This window comes from Hippopotamus amphibius, chromosome 8, assembly GCF_030028045.1.
Source record: "Hippopotamus amphibius kiboko isolate mHipAmp2 chromosome 8, mHipAmp2.hap2, whole genome shotgun sequence".
In the NCBI taxonomy this organism is placed as follows: domain Eukaryota; kingdom Metazoa; phylum Chordata; class Mammalia; order Artiodactyla; family Hippopotamidae; genus Hippopotamus; species Hippopotamus amphibius.
The window spans coordinates 68118505-68138894 of record NC_080193.1 but is presented as its reverse complement, the minus strand read 5'-3'; the positions used below and the strand labels follow the sequence as shown (position 1 = coordinate 68138894).

Below are 20390 nucleotides of genomic sequence, written 5' to 3'. Positions count from 1 at the left end.
TGGACGTTTCCTGGTGGTCTAGTGGTTAGGACTCAGTGCTTTTAACCCCTGGTCAGGGAGCTAAAATCCCTTAAGCCTCGCAGTGCAGCATAAAATAAAATAAAATAGAATGTTCTAAGGGAGACCAAAAGTAATCCTCAAGCTGCCACAGTTAGAGTTTTGGTACTATTTTGACTGGCTGATGAGCACAAATGTCTTCACTCCACTGTATTTTTTTCACTTAGAAAAGCCACTTTAAACTGATTGCCATCAATATTCTTGATATAAAGAAATTTGGTTAATCTTTTATTTTATCCGCTTATGTATCAGTTATTATATGTGACTATACAGCACTATGAACTAGAACTTATGCCTGGAAGTCATTTTGATATATCTTCTTCCTGACCTCTATTTACCAGCGCGTGCAGCTGTGGGGTGGTTTTTTGTGTAGGATTCAGAAACACTGCAGTTTTTAAAATAAACCAGATGTTTTCCATTTCAAAGGAAAAGATCATACCTAGTGAAGTATTTGTTTACAAGCTTCACAACAAAACAAAAGATTTTAAGAAAACATTCAAGGGACTTGGGTCATAGAAACCAACTGAACACCACAGCTTTCCCAACTTCCTGGGAAGTTGCAAAAGAAATACCTGTACACAAACGTTGACTTTGTGCTGGCTGCAAAGATTTGAGAATTCAGGTTATAATGACCAATAAATTACAATGAGAGTTAGAATCTGATGAGAGACTTCCACTTTGGGTTTATTTGATTTCTATCCACTTTTCCAAAAACACGTCTTGTAATACACATCCAAAGGAGCGGTTTTTAAAGCATGTCCTAAAATGAGTGTCTACGGAAACCTCAGGAACACTCTGGGAATAAATTCCCTCAAAACAAAAACGAAACCAACACATTTTGAAAATCGAAAGTGAAAACTGGTATAAGTTGTCAGCGACTAATGACTGGAGACACCAGGTTTGGTATTTGAGCAGTGGCTAGATTGAAAGAAAATCATCCCTTGAGTAGCTTTCTTCTCCTCTCATTCTTTCTTTCTTTCTTTTTTAAAAGGAACCACACTGTTGATCCGGCGGACACCCGTTTGAAAAAGGCACGAGGCGCTTCTGGACAAGGCAGCGCCCGCCGGGCCTGGGGGTTCCGCCGGCGAGGTTTCCGGGAACCCGGGCGCGGCGTCTGGCGGGCCGAGGCGGGTGAGTGGGCTCCCGGTCTCCCCCGCGCCCTCGGCCGCCGTCGTCCTGGCTCCCAGCGGTCTGGGGCGCGAGAGGCCGTGGGCAGCGACGAGGCGGGTTCCGTGGGGCCGGGGACCTCCGCGGGGCCTGTGGAACACCCGGCGGAGGGCGGGGGTGGGGGGGTGGGCGTTGGCTCTGCGCCCCCCGCCCCAGCGCGGCGCCCCTGCCCTGCCCGCTGCCGGCGTCGCCGGGACCGCAGCGCCGCCGAGGGGGCGCGCCTGGCCCTGGCTCCCGGCGCCTTCTCCGCGCCGTCTCGGCCTCTGACCCCGTCTCCTTTGCTTTGCTTCATTTTGGAAATCGAGACTTAAAATGGTTTGTGTTTCCCCACTGTTCTTGCAGTGTCTCTGGAGATAGTTCTTAGGAAAAACAGATTCCTTGAGGACATTTACTCTCTTGGCAGGCACAGGGTTTGGCAGTCGTGCCTCACTTTTCAGAACATGCAGGGATTTTCTTAAAAGAGAAAGAAGAGAATGCGATGTTCCCGCATCTATACAACGTGCAGAAGTTTTAAAAAACAAAAACAAAACAAAACACAACTTTGTGCGTCACTACCTCCTTTTTTCCTTCCTTCACCTCATTTCCTTTCTTTTTGCCGCCAGGCATGCATATGGGAAGATTTGCTTTTATTAGGCAGGGCACCACAGTGATATGACTATATTAGGGAAATAGGTGGTGAATGGGTAGAGGTGATTTGTACTGGTTTTTTCATTCGCTGCCGTAACACCACCACAGACTTAGTGGCTTAAAAGCCACAAGTTTATTATCTTAAAATTCTGTAGGTTTTGGGTGTCACCGGGCTAAAATCAAGGTGTCTGCAGGGCTGCCTTCCTTTCTGGAGGCTAATACGGTGAACCTGTTTTCTCGTCTTTTCCAGCTTCTATAGACTGCTCACTGTGTTTGGCTTAGTGGTGCCCTTTCTCCGACCTCAAAGCTGGCAATGTTGTATCTCTCTGACTATTCTTCTGTTGTCACGTCTTACTCTGATTCTGCTCTTCTGCCTTCCTCTTTCACTTTGAAGAAGGACCCTGGTGATTACATTATTTCCCCACCAATTAATCCAGAAAGTTCTTTATAAAGTCAGCTGATTAGCAACCTTAATTCAGTCTACAACCTTAATTCTCCTTTGCAGTGTAACCTAACATATTCACAGATTCTGGGAGTTAGGATGTAGGCATCTTTTTTTTTTAAATAAATTGTTTATTTTATTTGTTTGGCAGTGTGTTGGGTCTTGGCTGCTGTGCGCAGCCTTTCTCTAGTTGTGGCAAGCAGGCTACTCTTCATTGCAGTGAACAGGCTTCTCAGTGCGGTGGCTTCTCTTGTTGTGGAGCATGGGCTCTATGCACTCGGGCTTCAGTAGTTGTGGCACATGGGCTCTGTAGTTGTGGCACACGGGCTTAGTTGCTCCGCAGCATGTGGGATCTTCCTGGAGCAGGGATTGAACCACTGTCCCCTGAATTGGCAGGTGGATTCTTAACCATTATGCCACCAGGGAAGTCCCCAGGATGTGGACATCTTTAAGGGGACCATTATTCTGCCTGCCATTTGATTGTATAAAAGGAACGCTAAACGCATATGTATGGAATCTAAAAGAATGGTATTGATGAACCCAGTGACAGGGCAAAAATAAAGATGCAGATGTAGAGAACGGACTTGAGGACATGGGGTGGGGGTGGGGGGCAAAGGGGAAGCTGGGACAAAGTGAGAGAGTAGCATTGATATATATACACTACCAAATGTAAAATAGCTAGTGGGAAGTTGCTGCATAACATAGGGAGATAAACTCGATGATGGGTGATGACTTAGAGGGCCAGGATAGGGAGGGTGGGAGGGAGTCGTGGGAGGGAGGGGATATGGGGATATATGTATAAATACAGCTGATTCACTTTGGTGTACCTCAAAAAGTGGCACAACAGTGTAAAGTAATTATATGCCAATAAAGAGCTTTAAAGAAAAAAAAAAGGAAAGCTATTACTATACATCCCATTCATGCAAAGAGATAAAGTATCCAGATACTAGATATACTGTAAGAAGTTCTGGGAGTATTATGTAGTAGACCATTTATATGAGTTAAAAATATTATTGAGAGCCTTTATTGCAAGCGCTTAAGAATATAGACTAAAAAAAGCAGTTAAATAATGTTGCAGTTTTTGCTTTCTGGAAATGTAATAAGAGAACTTCACATGCCTGGGATATCCTGAGCTGAACAAATACCTCAGTCAAGATACCGCACAATTCTATAAATATTGAGTGTTTTCAGTGTGTGAACTTGTGCTCTGAATGGATACAAGGAAGAGTGGGAGCAGTCCCTGGCCTCAAGGTCATGACCATCTAGTCATGGAAACTGACACAGGTACACAAATAAAGCTCCCCAAGAGAGTTAATAGGAGGAAAAGTAACATCATTTGGGGGAATCAGAAAAAGCTTTAAGAACTTGGAGGGGGGTCAAATTTGGGATGGCTGTTGAAGAACAGTAGGGTTTCATTAGGTGGAGATTAGGGTTGGGAGGGGGGAAGGCTGTGACATTGAGGGACAGGAGGGAGAAGAAAAAGCCTTAGAGTGTTCAGTGTGCTTAAGGGACTTGGTCCAGGAGTTGTCTCAGTAAGACTAGTCGGGGTTAGATTGTGTAAGACCTGGGATGAATACCGTTATAAGGACTCTGCGGTTGTTGATGCAATAAAGAGCTACTAATATATATCTTAAAAGATTTTTTTTAAACCCCTTCAAACTTACAGAAAAGCTGCAGGTAAAAACTTTTCTTTCTCCTGAGTTATTTGAGAGTAAGTTTCATGACCCATTACCCTGGAATTCTTGATTATTTATTTCCTACAAAAAAGGTGTTCTCTATGTACCTATAATACAGTGATCAAAATCAGGAAAATTAATATTGATTCATTACTGCCATCTAATCCTTGGATCTAATTCGAATTTTGCCAGTTGTCCCTATAATATCCCTGTATAACAAATGGACCCAGTTCAGAATCATGCATTATGTTTAGTTGTGATGTCTCTTTAATCTCCTGCCTGGGACAGTTTCTCAGTCTTTCCTTGGCTTTCATGAACTTGACACTTTTGAGGAGAATAGCCCAGTTTATCCCCTGTTTCTTCATGTTGAGATTCGGCTAATGCACCTGTGGCAGTAATATCATAGGAGTCATGCTGTGTTCTCAGTGTGCCTATCGTATGTCAGATGATTTTGATGTGTCTCATTATTTACTTTGATTACTTCATTATGGTGGTGTCTCCCTGGCTTCTTCATTGTAAAGTTATTCTTTCCCCTCCTTTTTTTATATATACATGTGTATGTATATATATTCTACTTAAACTTATTTATTTATAGGCTGTGTTGGGTCTTCGCTGCTGCATGTGGGCTTTCTCTAGCTGCGGTGAGCTGGGGCTACTGTTCGTTGTGGTGTGCGGGCTTCTCAGTGCGGTGGCTTCTCTTGTTGCGGAGAACAGGCTCTAGGCACGTGGGCTTCAGTAGTTGCAGCACATGGGCTCAATAGTTGTGGTTCATGGCCCAGGGATCGAACATGTGTCCCCTGCATTGGCAGGCAGATTCTTAACCACTGTGCCACCAGGGAAGTCCCTCTTTTCCCCTTTGAAATTAGTGTTTTGTGGAGGAGTATTTCTTTTGTTTGTTTGTTTGTTTTTTATTTTAAGAAGATTTATTCATAGTTAGCCCCAAACTAGAAACAACCAAATAGCCACCAACGAGAGAATGGATAAACAAATTGTGGTCTATTCCTGCATGGAGTACTACACAGCAATAAAAGGAACAAGCTACTAATACATGCAATAATATGAACAAATCTCCAAAACTTGTTGAGTTTAAAACTCTACCACATAAAAAAGGGTACATACCAAATGATTCCACTTATATGAAGTTCAAGAACAGATTGTGCAGTGTAAGGAAACAATTAAAAACAATAATTTCTCGAGTGTAGACTATGTCCCTGGCACTCTTTTTTTTTTTTTAATAAATTTATTTATTTATTGGCTGTGTTGGTTCTTCGTTGCTGCACATGGGCTTTCTCTAGTTGCGGCGAGTGGGGGCTGCGCTTCGTTGTGGTGCATGGGCTCCTCAATTGTGGTGGCTTCTCTTGTTGCAGAGCATGGGCTCTAGGTGCATGGGCTTCAGTAGTTGTGGCACATGGGCTCAATAGTTGTGGCGCGTGGGCTTAGTTGCTCTGGGGCATGTGGGATCTTCCTAGGGCAGGGCTTGAACCTGTGTCCCCTGCATTGGCAGGCAGGTTCTTAACCACTGCGCCACCTAGGAAGTCCCCTGGCACTCTTTTGGGTATTGTTTGGGTATCGTTCTGGATGCACTAGAGCATACTTTAGATAACAAAACAAAAATCACAGCCCTTGCAGGACTTGTATTCTGGGAGGTCAGCTTGACGTGCTCAATGCAAGAGGGCAGGCTGATATTTATCCCCGTTGACGCTGTCGGTCTCCTTCAAGGGCTTGTCAGCGCCAGGACTGGTGAGCGCTCAAAACACCAAAACGATTGTGACTGCACTGGATTTTGGTTCACAGTACTTGTGGGTATTTTGAAACTAATTAAATGGTCCTTTCCTCACGAAAATACCAATCTATCTATCCACCTACCTACCTATCTCTGTTTACTGACTCATAGGTCTCTGTTTTGCTCAGTGGGTTTCATTATTACTGTTATTATTTATTTCCATGCTTAACTGATTCCGAGATTTGTCCGGTGAGAACCCCCTCAAGCTGGACTCTGTGCTTGTGACGTATCCTCATCATTCTTTGAACACTTCTTGCTTTCTGGCATCATAAAATGCTTGTCTTGTAGTTTTCTTGTCCCAGTTCTAGAAGCAGCCATTTCGCTGAATAGCCTTGGTTCCTGGTAGCTGAGAATGGTATTAGAAACTAAACTCTGGGTGCCAGATGTGCTCATTGCTATTGTCTTTGTTTCCAGGCCATTTTAGCAGACAGAGCTGGGGAATGTCACACACACACACACACACACACACACCCCTGTACTTTTCTATCAGTCCATCAGAAATCATGATATTATACTGATATCTCCAGTTTCAGTTCATAGCATTCATTCTATTTTTCTCCCTTTCCATATTTACAGTCACCTTCTCTGACAGTGAAAAACCTGACTCATTATCATCCATATATTTACTTACTTGATAAATCACATTTATATACCTTTGGCCACTGGGAGCTCCAGGCTCATCTTGTATATTTCCTGCCTCAAAGGTAGAATCAGCCATTGCTCAAAGGAGCCCTAGTTCCTTTCATTGGAGAATAGATTAGAAACCGAGATCCAGGGTTTCCCTGGTGGTGCAGTGGTTAAGAATCTGCCTGTCAATGCAGGGGACACGGTATCAGAGCCCTGGACCAGGAAGATCCCACATGCCGTGGAGCAACTAAGCCCGTGTGCCACAACTACTGAGCCTGCGCTCTAGAGCCCTCGAGCCACAACTATTGAGCCCACGTGCCACAACTACTGAAGCCCGCGAGCCTAGAGCCCGTGCTCCACAACAAGAGAAGCACCACAATGAGAAGCCCGAGTAACACAAGGAAGAGTAGCTCCCGCTCCCCGCAAATAGAGAAAGCCCATGTGCAGCAACGAAGACCCAAAACAACCAATAAATAAATAAATAAATAAACAAACACGCTTATTAAAAAAAAAAAGAAACCAAGGTCTGGGTGCTACATGACCGCTTCTTTTTTTTCTGGTTTTATTGAGAAATAATTGACATACACCACTGTGTAAGTTTACAGCATGATGGTTTGACTCACACGTATTATGAAATGCTTACCATGATAAGTTCAGCTAACATCCATCTTGTCATATAGATACAATAAAAAGAAAAGACAGATAAAAAGAAAGAAATTTCTCCTTGTAAGGAGAACACTTAGGATTATTTTCTTAACAGCTTCCCTGTACATCATGGCAGTGTGCACTATAGTCATCATGCTGTACGTTACATCCCTACTACTTTTTATCTTATAACTGGAAGTCTGTACCTTTTGGCCACCTTCTTCCAATTCCCCCTCCCACTACCACTACCTCTGGGAACCACAAATTTGATCTTTTTTCCTATGAGTTTTGTTTGGTTTCGTTTTTGTTTGTTTTTTTTTTAGATCCCATACGTGAGATCATACAGTATTTGTCTTTTTCTGTCTGACTTATTTCAATTAGCATAATGCCCTCAAGGTCCATCCATGTTGTTGCAAATGGTAGAATTTCCAGATTTTTTTAATGGCTGAATAATATCACATTGTGTATATACATCACAACTTTATCCATTCATTTCATTCATTGATGGACACAGGTTATTTCCATGTCTTGGCTATTGTAAATAATGCTATAGTGAACAGGGGGTACAGATATCTTTTCAAGTTAGTATTTTCTTTTCCTTTGGATATATTCCCAGAAGTGAAATTGCTGGATCATATCAAACTAAAGAGCTTTCATGCAGCAAAAGAAACCATAAACAAAGTGAAAAGACAACCTATGGAATGGGAAAAAATATTTCCAAACCATATATCTGATAAGGGGTTAATATCCAAAATATATAAAGCACTCATGAAACTCAGTACCAAAAAAACAAATAACTCAATTAAAAAATACGCAGCGGACTTAAATGGACATTTTTTCAGAGAAGATATATGAAAGGCCAACAGGTACATGAAAAGTGCTCAACATCACTAATCACTAGTGAAATGTAAATTAAAACCCTAATAAGATACCACCGCACATCTGTTAAAATGTCCATCATCAAAAAGGCAAAAGACTTCCCTGTGGTCTAGTGGTTAAGACTCCATGCTTCTACTGCATGGCGTGCTGGTTCGATCCTTGGTCAGGGAAGTTCTGCATGCCATGTGGTATGAAAGAAAACACAAAAATTCCATCATTCAAAAAAAAAAAAAGACAAGTATCAAATGCTGGTGAGGATGTGGAGAAAAGGGAACACTTGTGCACTGTTGGTGGGAATGTAAATTGCTGTAGCCACTATGGAAAATAGTATGGAGGATCCTCAAAAAATTAAAAGTAGAACTACCATATGATCCCTTATTTTGGACACTGCTTGTGTTCACAGTAAGTAAACTAAGTCATGACTAATTTTTTGCTAGTCTTCTATTTTATTTTTAAAGAGGAATACATGTCTTTTCTGTTTCTTATACAGGAATAGTGAAAATTTAGCCAGTTGAAATCTTGGAAGATTGTGTTAATAGACACATTATTAATGTGCTTCTAAAGCAATAAAAACAGTTATGATATTCCTTGTGTCATGTTTGACCTGGGACTTCTCCATCTCAGTAAATTCATATGCAGGCAAGCGTTCTTAACTTTTTTGGTGCCAGTCCAAAAAGACTGGGCCTTTCTCAAAATAAAAGTTTTTACGTTGTATAAAACAAAATACATAAAATTATAAAGGAAACCAATTATACTGAAATATGATTATCAGGTTATTTAAAAAGCAAATTTTTAATATAGTAATATATATCTATATACTACAGTTTATTACAAGACCTAGTTGTGAGTTTAATAACTACGATAATTTTGAAGCAGGGTTAAATGCAAACAATGTTTCAGGCTATCTGGAAGAGTGAAAATATTTTATGAAAATATCTGTGACGTCTTGGTGAACTTTGTCACAGGTGCTGCAAATACATTGTGGCTTGTTGCCTATATTCATATTTGAAGAGAATGCTAAATTTCAGTCAGAGGTTATTAGAAATAAAGATGCAGTTTTTTTTTTTTCCCTGTCCAAGTGTATGGTCTCAGGGGGAGTTTTTGTGAAAACCCGTTACCCAGAGAGGAAGGATATTTGGAGGTCTTTTTACACATCACATTTGGGGACTATAATAGAGAGAATTAAATATTTAAATAAAAACCTTTGAAAATGTCTAGAAGACCAAAATAACAGTCTTTTAAAATGGAGCATCATATTATGATTGAGATGAGAACTACAAAGGAATGTTAATACTGATTATTTTCTATTATAGTGTTGAAAAGCAAAGGATTTTTAGAACCCTTTTATATATTTATAGGTGTAAAAGTTATTTGAAATATAGACTTTTTTGGGATATAAGCCACATGATACTAAAGACTTTGGTGACAGGAAAAAAGATGTAGCAAAGAAGAGACATTTCTTCCAGAAAAGGGTAAAAATTATTTTTTTCTTCTTCAATTTGTGTCTATGTACTATTTTTAAAGTATTTATTTTTTATAATAATTAGGGAATCATGGCAGCTGATGAAAATAACAAAAAACAAGTTCTTAAGGAGCATGAGCAAGCTGAAGAATTTATGAAAGATGAACAACACCAGGTAAAAAGGAAAAATTACCGAGTACTATTAAAAATGAACTTTTATCTATTAGTTTTGCAGTGAGACATGTTTTATATGTCTTTGTCCAACAGTAAGTTGAATTTGGGAGAATATTAGGGTTTTCAACTTTTTTTTACTTCGTTATTCAAGTCTGACAAGAAGAATCATATTTCTGTTCTTTATCTTACACAGTTTACAACATTAGCTGCTTTTTCACTTCCTCTCTCATTTCTTTAACTTGCACCTAGAAGTTAAGAGCTTTGTTAGCAATTATGCAGTCAGACCCAAGAGAGAATGGAGGCTCAGGTAATTTAAACCACTTAACAAGGCCATCCGTCTGGCATGTCAAGGCAGCTATACTGTGGGAATCACAGAAAAAAAAATTTTTTAATTGCTCCAGTGTAACATATGTCCATAATTACGGTGCAATTTAAAAGTCGTATTGGAGTCACAAATAGCTAGGAAGGAGTTGATAGTGATAGAGCATTGAACTAAGATTCAGAAGCTATGGGTCTCAATCCTTGCTCTGCTATAAACATTTCTGTAACTTTGGTCTAGTGTGAAATCTGGTTTCCTTGTTTGTATAATGGAGATAGTAATCCTTGGCAGGGGTAGGAAAATCAACAGGTGATGATGTAAAACATTCAACAAATGTATTATTCACATGATTGTATTTATTCTGAGACTGTTGAATATCTTTCTTTGCCTTGTTCAGAGTGAGAGAAATTTTGCTTCTTTAATTCATTTAGAAAACCGAAGTCTGGGCTGTTTAAATTTTGGGTGTTATTTTATTTTTATTTTTAGAAATTAATTAGCGAAATTGAAAAGGAAAATATTCAGTTAAAGGAGGAGCTCCAAAAGCTTGAAGCTGAGTTACAAGAGTCTACCAGAAGCTCCCAGGTACCCCTTTTAATTAATGTATGTATCTTATTTTTTAACAGACCCCATTTTTTCAGAAAAAGCGATTTAATGATACAGAATTAATTTCTAAAACATTATAGTCATCCATGGCACCACTGTTTGCAACAGCCCCGAACTGAAAACAACCCAACTGTCCCTCCATAGTAGAATGAATTAATAAATTGGGGTGTATTCATACAATGGAATACTACACAGCAATGAGAATGAACAGGCTACAGCTGTACACAATAACATGGATGAATTTCATAGACACAGTGTTGAGCCAAAAAAGTGGAAAGCGGGCATACCATACACTTCCTTTTAAATAGAGCACAAAAGCACGATGTTAGAAGTTAGTATGGTCGTTACTCTTAGAGGCAGGTAGGAACTGGAAGGGAACCCAAGAGGGCTTCTGGGGTGTTGGTCTTGTTCTGATTATTGATCCGGGTGCTGGTCACAGGTGTGCGATCACTGTAAAATTTCATCTTGCTGTACACTTATGCTAATTCATGTTTTAATATTCATGTACCTGTTAATCCAAAACCATCCCAAAATGATAGTCACAATCAATCACTTTTGAATCAAATTCTTGGTCTTCTCACTAAACTCTTTCATTGTTCTCCTCATCCAAGTAATTTAAGTGAGTTTCACAGTTAAAAAAAAATTGGATGAACATCTTCACCATTTAAATTCTTTCTTAATTTCTCCTGTGTTTGAATTAGACAGAGCTGTCCCCCCATTTTTTCTTCATAACAACCCAGGTTGTTAAAAAAAAATACTTACTTTAAACAATTTAAATGCTTAAAGCATTGTCACTTGTCACTTTTTGTTTCTGAAATGGGGGTAGGATATTGAATATCAGAAAGCGCCATTTCCTGTGTTTGTGAGATTTAGAGAAGTCTCTGTTAAGATTCTGGATACTTCTCAGGCTGGAGCCAGAATCATTTAGTCCTACAACTCAAAGGACCTTGGGAACCCAGCCAGCTCAGCTGATTCACTTCACAGAGGACTGAAACTGGAGTCTCAAGAGCATAAGGGAATTGCTCCTGCCGTGGTGTGCGCAGGACTAGAAGCAGGCACGCTCACCCACACCCTGGAAAGCGCTCGACTTCTCAGCGTAGACGGGAGGTTTCTACATTATTGGGAAACACCCTGCCTTTTCTCAAGGCATTGCAGATCGTTTTGAAATCAGACTTATGGTAATCAGAAATGCTACCGAAGTTACATGTAAAGATACAGAATAAATGTCAGATTAGATCAAATGACTCATTGGATATTTCTAATCTCTTCGAGATGACACCTTTTCTTGCAACATGTAAAATAACCATGGGAAATAGAAATGCAAACACCCAACTCATTTGTGTATTTATGTGTGGTTGTATTGTCTGTTCATCTCAGTGATTTTCAACAGCTAAGTATAACCCCTTAACTTTATCCTACAGATTACAAATCTTGCTGGTAGTGTCCTTTCACATTTTTATAAACCTAAGTTGTGGTAATGGTTAAAAAGTTGATGGGCAGGTGTTAAGGAAGGGGGAATTTAAATTTGATACATTTTAAGTCATTGAATTTAGGAGTCTTTTTTTTTTTTGGATGAAATTATCTGAGTTTACTATCAAAATAACCATAGGATATACCCGACTCTATTTCATATTTCTTTGCAGTGAGGGTAAATATACTGTGCAATGATTCCTTTGTGAGATAGGCTATTACTGGCACGGTTGTTTAAAAGGTACTTTTCTTCAGGAATGATGTAGGCTTTAGAATCAAATACCACACAGTGTTGACCAGTTTAAACACTGATTAGAAAAAGTGAGAGATAATATATTTACAGTTTCATCTGTGCAATAATATTAAAGGATCAGCATCTAACTACATGAATGAGTACTTACCTGGGCAGAAGCAATGACTAAAGATATTAAATAAGACCACCCTCAGTATTCTATGGGCTTCTTAAGTCAGTGGAGAGTGAGTTATTGGATGATCAGGTCACATTATCATTGGTAGGACTTAAGTTATTTCTTGTCTTGGTTTTAATCAAACATTTCTGTTTGAATTAGATTAACGAGGATATTCCTGAAACAAAGATAAAGTTCACATCTGTAGAGAATCCTGAGAGTGACAGCCAGTTTTCAAATGTCTCCTATTCGTGTCAAGTGAGCTCAAAAGTCCCTTATGAACTGCAAAAAGGACAAGCACTTATCACCTTTGAAAAAGAAGAAGGTATGACCAATATTCAAAAACTTGACCTTGTTACCTTTGGAAAGCCCTGGGACTTTCAGAGTTTTTGTAGATATTTGGCCATTGCTTTACAATTTTTACATATATCATTTCATCTCGTCCTCATAGTGATACCCTGAGGTAGGTATGGTTATCCCCATTTTACAGATGAGAAAACTGACTCTGAAATGTTGAGTGACTTGAACATGATCACTCATTCAGAACATGACAACTCTGGGACTAAAGCACAGATGATGTGATGATGATGTGATGTGATGTACAATACCAGCATCTTTCTACTGCACCTGCTACCTGCAAATGTTTCAAGGTGGCAAGGCTCTATATAGTTTTGAGAGAGTTCTCACAGACATTATCTCATTTTATATTCACATGACTCCATGAAAGAAATAAGATAGGAGAGTTACTATTTACATTTTATTACTAAGAAAACAGATCCTCAGGTGTTTGAGTGATTTACCTAAGTGCATAATACCTGTGAATGCAAGCAGCCCTGGTGTCAGAGATTTGGGGTGGAACCTGATGTTTGCCAAGTCCGTCATGGTGTGGGACCCTCTTGAGAGCTGGGGGCACCTTAATGAGGAGACTCTGGCTTCGAGTGCCAGATGTGCCCCTTTCTAGAAGTGTGATTTGGGTTGGGTTCTTTATAAGTCTCAATTTTTTTATGACAGGTTTTGTGTCAGTACCTATCCCAGGGGGTTGCTTTGAGTATTCAGTGAGAAATGTTGAAAAGTACTTAGCACAGTCTCCAATACATAATAAACACTTAATAAATGGTAGCTGTCATTATTGCTACACATTAGGAGATTTTCAGCTAAAGAAACAGAAGCTTACCTAAGATAAGGAACTTGCACAAGGTCCATATGGGTGATAAATTGCAGAGTTGAAAGCCAAACGCCAAGTACCCTTATACTTTCTACTGGATCAACATTCCTCTGAGCAGGCCACCATCCAGACCTTTGTTCTCATATATATATATATTTTAAATAGCTTTGTTGTTCTTTTTTTTTAAATTTATTTTTATTGTATTTATTTTATTTATTGGCTGCATTGGGTCTTCGTTGCTGTGCGCAGGCTTTCTCTAGTTGTGGTGAGCAGGGGCTACTCTTCATTGTAGTGTGTGGGCTTCTCATTGCGATGGCTTCTCTTGCTGTGGAGCATGGGCTCTTGGCACTCAGGCTTCAGTAGTTGTGGCACATGGGCTCGATAGTTGTGGCTCTCGGGCTCCAGAGCACAGGCTCAGTAGTTGTGGCTCATGGGCTTAGTTGCTCCTCGGCATGTGGAATCTTCCCGGACCAGGGCTCGAACCTGTGTCCCCTGCATTGGCAGACGGATTCTTAACCACTGCGCCGCCAGGGAAGTCCTCTCATATTTTTCAAGTTATATTAAGTCATGAGTGGGATCAGATGGTCTTCACAGGCACTTCCAGTACTCAGATTCTGGGAATCTGACATGATTATAACTCATGTCTCCTGGCCACCTGGTTTGTTATTATAGCCTGAAAATAAATAGAAAGGCATTCTGTCAGGTCACTGTATGCACATACTCTTTGTCCACCCTGGGTCCACCCATGAAGCTGAGGGTGGAGGGGGAGGCCAAGAGCCCTGTTGGCGGTTGGCAGTGGTAATTGGGATATAGCTGAAAAACAGATGTGAGGATTGGGGAAGCAAAGATTCTGCACAGGAATTACCTGGGAATGCTGAGAATAGGATTTTCTTCAGAAACAGCTGCATCACTGCTTCCACCGCTGGCATGCCTCTGAGGTCCTGCTCTTCTGGGACAGCTTTGGGTTTCTACAGTATTAAACAGGAGTTGGCTTTTGACAGGCAGAGTCATAGAAGTTGAAACACAAGTTGGCCCTCTCAGCTGTGTCAGATCACCAGATGTTGGAGGTTTGGGGGGGTGGGGGAGGGGTGGGGATTGGGAGGGAAAGATCATTATCTAAGTATTACTTATGGTTAATATTCTCTGTTGTTGCCTGTTGTCATTAGTAACAACCAAGAAGCTATAATTCAAGTTACAGTCCTATCATGGTACGAGTCTGAATTCCCACATGACAACGCCCTGTTTTCTAGCCCTGTTTCTCTCTTCCTCCAGCTGGGTGTGCTATCTGGTTGTTATAAACACATGTGAGGTTTATAAGATTGGGAGTGGGCATCTCTAGTCTTTAAGACAAATTAGAGTAAGCAGGTCCAAATATTAACAACTGAAGTGTTATAAACTCTCATGCCACACAATTAAGAATAAACACATACCCACATGCATCTTACTTTATTGTTTTGTTATTCTTATGTTTTGTTTGGTCACGTCTCAGTTCCCCGACCAGGGGCTGAACCCCGGGCCCACCGCAGTGGGAGCACTAAGTCCTAATCCCTGGAACTCTAGGGAATTGCCCCCCACATGCATTTTAAACTGCCATACAGTTGCTGTTGGATTCCTAATGATTTTTGGCATAATTATATTACGGAGCCTCTCCCATTTGCATGGATAAATTAGACTCATAGTTTTGTGATTGGTATATTAAGGCTATCGACTTTGTAATGAATTATCTCAAGAGCATTTTAGGGAAAGTAGAATTCTCCATTAAATATGACAAAAAAAAAAAAAAAAACTCTCATCTTTGGTAATCAAGTCTTTGTGGTCTTTAATATGTGATCCCTGGGAAAGACAGAGACAAGAACAAATATTTATTTCTATGGTGTTTATAACATATTAAGGAGGAGTGACAAATGATAAATAAGATTAATTATCAGAATGACACTGACCTGCAAAAGTTTTCCCAGCTTACTCAACATGGAAGAAATTTCTGGCTGTGCTTTAGTGTACTAAGGGAATTCTCTGATAATTCTGTCAACAGTGGCAAGGAAGGGTGTGTGGCTGTACTGAAGTAGTATATGAATTTCTGAAGGATTATCAGGCTTATCTCTTAAGAGCTGAATCTAGAACTCAAGAACTACATTGTAATTTTTTGCTGATGTATTTTGACATTAATATATCCTACTATGGTGGCAAGACCATTATCACTTAGAAATCCTAAGAAAAATGTAAAAATTAGATCCCTTAAAATTAAAGACAATTTAAAATATTTAGGATTATTTGTTGTTAAACCAAACGTATAAAAATGTATTGAAATTAATATTTCCCAAATTATTTTTCAGTTGCCCAAAATGTGGTCAGAATGGGGTTCCATCATGTGCAGATACAGGATGTAAATGTGAAGGTTATGGCTAAGCCGGTTGCATTAAACTCAGGCGTCAGATTCCAGGTAACATGGTGACTCAAGCTTTTTAGAATTCTGTTACCACGCACACTTTTCTCACCCACGTTTCTGAACGTGAAACGATTTCCCAGGTTCACGTACACGTGTCTAAAATGAAGATCAACGTTACTGACATTCCTGATCAACTGCCTGAAAGCCAGATGAGGGACAAGCTAGAACTGAGTTTCTGTAAGTCCCGCCACGGAGGCGGAGAAGTGGAGTGCGTGGAGTACAGCAGGCAGGCCCGGAGCGCCGTCGTCACCTTTGTGGAGAGCGGAGGTATTCCCGCGCCGAGAGAGGGAAACAGTTCTCTAGCCTTTACATTATGTCCTGCCGTGTCTGAAAGCATCCCTTTTCTACTTCTTTTATTTGGAATTTATTAGATAGCGTGATAACAGGGGATTTTTTTTTAACCTTCTACAATGGTAGAGTCCTGAAAATGATTTCCCTGAATGCTACTGAGAATGATAAGATTACAGATAGCAAGTGCTTCCACGTTAGTGCACTCCTATCACGTGCCAGGCGTGGAGGCAGTGTTTTATACATATGTCTCCACAGAGCCATAGCACAGCTCTGGATGTAGGTGTTATACTCATTTTATTGATGAGGGAACTAAGGCATAGGCAAGGTAAGTAGCTTACCCAAGATAACACAGTGGGTGTGTGGCAGAGAAGCATTTAAAAAAATATATATAAAACTGTCTCTTCTATCTCACTTCTTATGATTGACAAGTATCTCTTAGGTGGAGGGAATTGATTCCAGGAAGAAAAGGGGCTAATAGAACAATTGTTCCTTTTTTTAGGTAGAAACAGACTTTTACCAAATCATCTTAGGGAGGTTTATATTTTTATGATGAAAAATAGAAGATTCTCCAGGTGCTTTTGTTATTATAATATGTTCAAATGATTCTCAATGTAAAAACCTCTTCCTCTAGTTAATCTAGTTCTTAGGGCTTTTCCTAGGTTTGCACGTGATAGAAATCCAACTATACATTTAAAAACCATTGACTAAGCTTTTTCATAATAAATAATACATGCTTTTTAAGGAAAATCGAAATAATAGAGAACAACATTAATTTAGTTAAAAACTGAGACATTTCCTTAAATTTCCAAACTTCCTTTTCTCCTGCTGTGTAGTTAGTTATGGTTACATGAATGTCTTTCCAGATCCTTCTGGAATTGCTGGATAATATGATAATTCTATGTGTAATGTTTGAGGAACCTCCATACAGTTTTCCTCAGTGGCTACACCTTTACAGTCCTACCAGCAATGTACCAAGCTTCCAGTTTCTCCACATCCTCGCCAGCAACCATCTGCACTCTTAACCACTATACTATGTTGCTAATTCAAGGCGGACTGGTGAGAGCAGAAAAAAAGTGATTGGATGTTCTTAGGAACTGTTAAACTCTATGCAATCTTGACACATTATCTTTTACCCCTCAAGGAGAAAAATGCTGCTAAAAATAAATCTGATTATTTTTTGTGTTGGAGAAAATTGATGAATTTTTGTTATTTGCCTTCAACTTTGTTTTAGATGACATTCAACACCCTTCCACCTTTGATTAACATCATTATAGAGGTTTACTGAATGTTATGTATTAGTTACAGGACAACTAAGTAATTATATATATATAATAGTAATTAGTAATTTGCTGTGTGTGTGTGTGTATGCAGCGAGAGGATTCTAATCATAATTTTCATGTATACTTCTTGAGAGATTGACAAACATTGGGTTTTGTTAGGATGGCTGGGTTGCTTTTTGCATTATTGAATGTTATGTAGCTCAAGGTAGGTCTGTCTGAGGACATTGCAGCTCATTGTGCGTTGATTGATAGTTTGAGACGGAGCTATTTAAATCTCATTATCATTTGGTCTTATGTTTTTCAAAATTATGTACTGTGATTTCTTTAAAGTGGACTGTAGTTTCTTAAAAATTAATCACTCAAGTCTGTTTACTGTTTACTCTGACATTCTGTTTGAAGGAAGTTTTAACTTTAGTTAAAAATGTTTATGACATAAAGAAGAAAATAATTTTTTAAAATTTACTTCTAGTTGCTGACAAGATTTTGAAAATGAAAGACTATCCTCTTTATATAAATCAAAACTGCCATAGAGTTACTGTTTCTCCATACACAGAAACACACTTGAAAAAGTTTCAGGTAAAGTCATCTCTTTTCTTTCATTTTGGAAACTAATTGCTTGACCCCACACCACAAAAAATAAAAAGTTGTGATTCTGTTCTGTTTGAATCTTATTAATGAGGGATATCAAAAGAGTGTTTTTGTATCTGCTTGGTGCAGAATGAATTTGTCTTTTTAAAGAACATTTTAATGTAAAACTGTACCTTATTGAATTTTTAAAAATAAATGTGTTTTTTTTAAATTAATTAATCTATTTATTGGCTGCATTGGGTCTTTGTTGCAGCGCATGGGCTTTCTCTAGTTGTGGTGAGTGGGGACTACTCTTTGTTGTGGTGCATGGGCTTCTCATTGCGGTGGCTTCTGTTGTGGTGGAGCACGGGCTGTAGGAGCACAGGCTCAGTGGTTGCAGCTCATGGGCTTCGTTGTTCTGCAGCATGTGGGTCTTCCCAGACCAGGGATCAAACCTGTGTCCCCTGCATTGTCATGTGGGTTCTTAACCACTGCACCACCAGGGAAGTCCCTATACCTTATTTAATTCATTATTCACTTCTGTAAAACTGAAATTCCTCAGGCTAGGGCACAGTCTTTTTGTATGTGGACACATAGCTACATTTTTCTCATGTGTCTCCTATTATCGGGCATTTAAAATGATTCTTCTTGCTCATTTTCTCTGAACTCATTATCTTTACTCCAGACCTGCTCCTTTTTTCTGTTCCTACTCAGGGATTAAATGTCATTACCATCTACCTAGTCCACCATCCTGAAAGCTAGAACTCATGCCTAACTCTTGGTTTAGCTTCGCCTCCAACATTCATTTGGTCACTCAATCTTGTCACCTCCACCTCTCACTAGCTCTCTAACTGGCCTCTCCGTCTGTAGAGTTGCTCTCCTTTCCTCTATTCATCACAGTGTCACCAGAGTTATCCTTCTGAAACTCAGATCCGACTCTGATATTCTCTTGCTTGAAAAATCTTCCTGAGCCCTGTCGTCTCTCTTAGGATAACGTCCAAAATATTAAGCAGAGCTTATGAATGTAAAGCTTTGCAATTCAAAGCTCTTAGCAAATTTTCTGTTTATCTTTTTATTTTCCTTCTTAGGTATTTTCAGGAGTAACTAAGAAGACAGTGCTTCTGACTGGACTGGCAGACCTTCAGATAATAGATGAAGAAACTGTAGAGGATTTCATTAATATTCACTTTCAGCGGGAGAAGAATGGAGGTGGAGAAGTCGAGGTGGTCAAGTGTTCCCTCGGGCAACCTCACATTGTATACTTTGAAGAATAGACTCGTAGAATCATATGACAATTACAGCTTCTGAACCCAAATCACTGTCAGTGCTTGACAAAAATGAATATCCTTTTCCTTAAAAAAATGAAAAATTTAATTCTTTAGTGTTTATTCTCAGATGCAAAATACATTTCTATGCTTTTGAATTCTTTGTTTCCAACTCTGCTGCATGCTTACAAATGCAATAAGTGTATTAAAACAGTTTTGTTTATAAATTTTGTGGGTGGATGCCATGTCCGTTGAAATGAACTAAGTGATCCAGTTGTCCGCCTGCCACGTTGGCGCATTCTGTCATGGTCTTGTGGCCAATTCTGTTTTGGCTCCAGGTCCACCAATATGAAGATTTGAGTCTTAATATTTCGCAAATGTTACATTTAGCAGTTTGTGATTTCTGTAGACTTTACTGAATTTTTAAGGGACTTCAAGAGCATTACTTTTCCACTTTGCCCAGCATTTCGTTCCATAGATCCAAAGCTATTTCTCAGAGCCGAGTGTGGTCTTTTTCTTGAACTTTCCTTCACTCAGAGTGCCAAGTGTCCCCTGATTCCTTTCAAAACATCCCCTTTCCAAATTGAACTTGTAAAGACCAGAATTTTCTTTTATAACTATACTGGAAAGAGTCAGTTTAAGGGATTGAAAACCTTGGAATAAAGAAAGAAGTAAGGGCAAAGCAGTGCCTCAGCAAACAACATGAAAGATGTTGGAGAATGAATGCCTGAGAGTAAAACACTGTATCTGCCCAGTAAGGGCTCAAAATTTATTTGGAGAGAGACTGAGTTTATAAGCATCCCACTGTTTTTAACTTGCAGAAACTTTAAATGGTAAAATTCACAGTTCCTATCAGGGAAGATAAAATTCTCTTTGGTAAAGAATGGGGCTTCCTAGGTGGCGCAGTGGTTGAGAATCCGCCTGCCAATGCAGGGAACAAGGGTTCAATCCCTGCTCCAGGAAGATCCCACATGCCGCAGAGCAACTAAGCCCATGCGCCACAACTATTGAGACTGTGCTTTAGAGCCCGTGAGCCAC

The 20390-nt window shown here is 39.6% G+C and overlaps 1 protein-coding gene across 2 annotated transcripts; it reads left to right on the top strand.

The window, feature by feature from the left end:
• Positions 1-887: 887 nt before the first annotated feature.
• Positions 888-19579, top strand: NMI (N-myc and STAT interactor). Of its 2 annotated transcripts, XM_057747258.1 has the most exons (9): positions 888-955; positions 1049-1188; positions 9451-9540; positions 10345-10440; positions 12501-12663; positions 15837-15943; positions 16030-16216; positions 17990-18096; positions 19176-19579. In XM_057747258.1, the coding sequence occupies exons 3-9, from the start codon at positions 9457-9459 to the stop codon at positions 19359-19361; spliced, it is 930 nt and encodes a 309-aa protein (XP_057603241.1). In that variant the 5' UTR covers positions 888-955; positions 1049-1188; positions 9451-9456; the 3' UTR covers positions 19362-19579. The 2 variants fall into 2 exon arrangements, with proteins under 2 accessions (XP_057603241.1, XP_057603242.1); XM_057747259.1 differs by lacking the exon at positions 888-955 and having other exon boundaries at positions 1028-1188.
• The last annotated feature ends 811 nt before the right edge of the window (positions 19580-20390 follow it).